This window comes from Plasmodium gallinaceum (assembly GCF_900005855.1).
Source record: "Plasmodium gallinaceum strain 8A genome assembly, contig: PGAL8A_v1_119, whole genome shotgun sequence".
Lineage (NCBI taxonomy): Eukaryota > Apicomplexa > Aconoidasida > Haemosporida > Plasmodiidae > Plasmodium > Plasmodium gallinaceum.
In genome coordinates, this window is record NW_021628276.1 from 997,022 (window position 1) to 1,000,358 (window position 3,337).

A 3,337-nucleotide genomic window follows, 5' to 3' on the forward strand; every position below is an offset into this window, starting at 1 on the left:
TTTTTTTTTATTGTAAATATTATTTTTTAATTTTTTTTTTTTTTTTTTTTTTTTTTTTTTATCTTTGAAAATAAAATAATATATACATATGTGTGTATATCTACTATTTTTAATAAATAAAAATCTCCAAAAATTTTTTAACAAATTTAGGTTCATTAAATATCTATAAAAGTAATTCTTTAAATTAAAAAAAAAGTTATACAAATAAGTTAAATATATATATTAAAACTTTGTCTTTTTATATGTTAAGTTATTGTAAGTATTTTATTGTATTTCAAAGAATGATATCCTTCTTTTTAAAAAGATAAAATTAATATCTAGTATTAATGAAATATTTCTAACATTATAAATTAATATTTCCATAAAGACATCTTATATGAAATATATAACAAAAAATTTTATGCAACATCACAAATATATTTACATTAATTTATATATACATATATATATATATATTTATATATATATATATATATATATATATATATATATCTTTTTTACTTCTAAAAAAAAAAAAAAAAAATAGTAAAAAAAATAACTTTTAATTTATATATGAATTTTTTAATATAATTCTAAATAATTAGAACAATCATTTTTACCTTTTTTAATTTGTTTTATGAAAAAACTTACATTTAATAATAAAAAAAGAAATATCTATACCAATTATAAATTTTCATTGGTTTTTTTTTTTTTTTTCTATTTTATCATTTTATATTTTTATTAATTTTAATAACATTATTAACCTTCTTGGAACTATTTTTCCATTACTACTTTTACAAATGATAAAATTCGTTTTCTCGTAAAACCATTAGTGCATTTTTATGAAAATAATAAAATAAATAAAAAAAATATTTTGTTTTGATATATTGCATTTTATAACTCTTTATTATTTTAAGTTGATCTTATGTGAAAAATAAATTTTTATATTTTTTATTACAAATATACATATTTATTGAAGAGAAATTCATTTTCTAATTTTATGAGAAATTCTTTTAAATTTTACACATTTTACATAAATTATAAAAAAATTATTTTTATATATAATTTAAATTTGTTTTTTCTATAACAATTATATATATAAATACTTTTTTCTATGATTTGTCATTTTTAATTTTTAGTTTTTTAAACTATTAAAAAAAAAAAACATTATTGAACAAAAACATGCACATTAATTTCTCATAAAAAAAAAAAAAAATAAAATAAAATAATAAAATAACATAAATATTTAAAAAAAATAACAAAATAAATAAAAAAAAAAAAATTATATATCTCCATAACAGAAATACTTTTTTTATATAAAGAATAAGAAAACATTAACTAAAAATATTATACAATTTTATATTAATTATTATATAAAATATGATATAAATTTTAATATATATGAAATATATGATAAATTAATTCTCTTTTATTAACTATTTTTATAAATTTTTTTGTCAAAATGTTAAGCACAATATTTTCTATACTAATAACAATTTTAAAACTTTGTATAGCAACTTCACCAATAATATGTATTGTTTTAATTTTTGTATTCAATAAAAATAATGTCCCTGATGATAAAAAAAGAAAACCTGATTTTTATTTTGAAGTAGATTAAAAAAAAGCATTTATATATTTGAAATAAATGGAAAAAAATAATTTTGATGAAATCATAAAAAGATGAAATAAAGTAGATAAATAGAAAGACAGGACGTGCAAGAATACAATATTTATATATTTGTACAAATAAGAATATTTTAACATATTTTATATTAATGATAAAAAGAAAAAAGATTAAATTAAAGAAAAGAAATAGGTAATACATTAATTATAATTTTTTAAAACTTATATTTGTTTAAATATGACATTAATGGAAAATAAAATTAAGCTATATATACAATATTCCTATATAAATTACAAAAATAGAAAACATATAATACTTATAAATGGAATATTTTTTATTATCTATTTAAAAAACATAAATATATATATATATATAATATTGTTTATATTTTAAAATTACTTAAAGTTTTATTTTAAAGAGAAAAATAAATTATTTTTCTACTTTTGTTATATATATATATATTTATATATTTTTCATTTTTTATATCAAACATTTTCAGTTTTTTATGTTAACTAGAAGTTTTACATATATTAATACATTTTTTTTTTTTTTTCTTTATATATAACATATATTATATTTTAATTATCTTATTTCTTTTTTTTTTTTTTTTTTACTTTTTTAAAAATAAAAAACAATGACAAATAAGATATATATAAAAAAAAAACTTTATTTTATTTTTATCATTTTGCAAAAAAATAAAGTTTTTGTCTTATGTTTTTAATAACTTATGAATTTTACTTTGTTTGTAAAACACCCTCCTACAAAATGTAAGTGCATTAATAATATCCTTGTGTTCATTTTTTTCTTTTTTCATTTTTTTAGATAACAAAAATAAAGTAAAAATAAAAAAAAAAAAAAAATAATTTATTAATATTATTAGGGAACTACATATCAGTAACACTAAAAAATTATCTCTACGTAAAATATTTTATTTACAATATTTGCAGGCATTTATATTTTAGTATAATAATAAAAATAAAGAATTAATAAATAGTTATTTTTTAAAAAAAAAAATTCTTTATTTTTCATTTAAAATGACATTTTCAATATTTAATTTATAATATCGTATAAATAAAATGTAATATTCTAAAATTATTTTAATACAAAAAAATTTTTATAGAAATCTAAAATGTCTTATTACATATATAGTTAAGATAAAAAAGAAAAAATTAATTAAAATAAATCAAATTGCATAATAAGTATATTATTCATTATTTATTATTATTATTTTTTTTTTTTTTTTGAGAAAATGAATAATAATTCCAATACTTATAACAACAACAATAATTACAAAATTTCTAACAATAGCATTAATAATATTAACAATTTTCATAGTAATATTGATAATAATTTTAATAGAAATGTTAATACTACTACAAATGCATATAACAGTTTTAATAGTAATGATAATAGGAATATTAATAATAATATAAATACTTATATTACTACTATTTATAATCCTACTACTAATAATAATGAGTTGGAAGATTCAAAAGAAAATAAATTAAGTAACATTGAAAATGAAAATGAAAAAAGTGAGACTAGTGAAAATAAACACAAATCTCATATAGAAACACTAAGAAAATTAAAATCAAACCAAGAAATTGTAATATAAATAATTAAAAGAGAACAATAATAAAATAAAAGAATAATAGAATTATATACTAAGTCTTTTACCTTTTTTTTTTTTTTTTTTTTTTTTTTTTTTTTTTTTTTTTTTTTTTTTTTTTTTTT

General features: G+C 13.2%; 2 protein-coding genes across 2 annotated transcripts in view; both read left to right on the forward strand.

Moving 5' to 3' along the window:
• Positions 1 to 1,441: 1,441 nt before the first annotated feature.
• PGAL8A_00439000 (conserved Plasmodium protein, unknown function) lies at positions 1,442 to 1,597 on the forward strand (the record flags this gene model as incomplete). Its single annotated transcript, XM_028673128.1, has 1 exon — positions 1,442 to 1,597. The coding sequence occupies one exon, from the start codon at positions 1,442 to 1,444 to the stop codon at positions 1,595 to 1,597; it is 156 nt and encodes a 51-aa protein (XP_028529612.1).
• Positions 1,598 to 2,852: 1,255 nt separating this feature from the next.
• PGAL8A_00439100 (protein kinase, putative) overlaps positions 2,853 to 3,337 on the forward strand; it is a gene marked incomplete at both ends in the record, with an annotated part of 5,721 nt that continues 5,236 nt past the window's right edge. The window contains one exon of the mRNA XM_028673129.1: positions 2,853 to 3,209. Within this exon, the coding sequence (XP_028529613.1) occupies positions 2,853 to 3,209 (357 nt within the window). The remainder of the gene's footprint in view (positions 3,210 to 3,337) is intronic.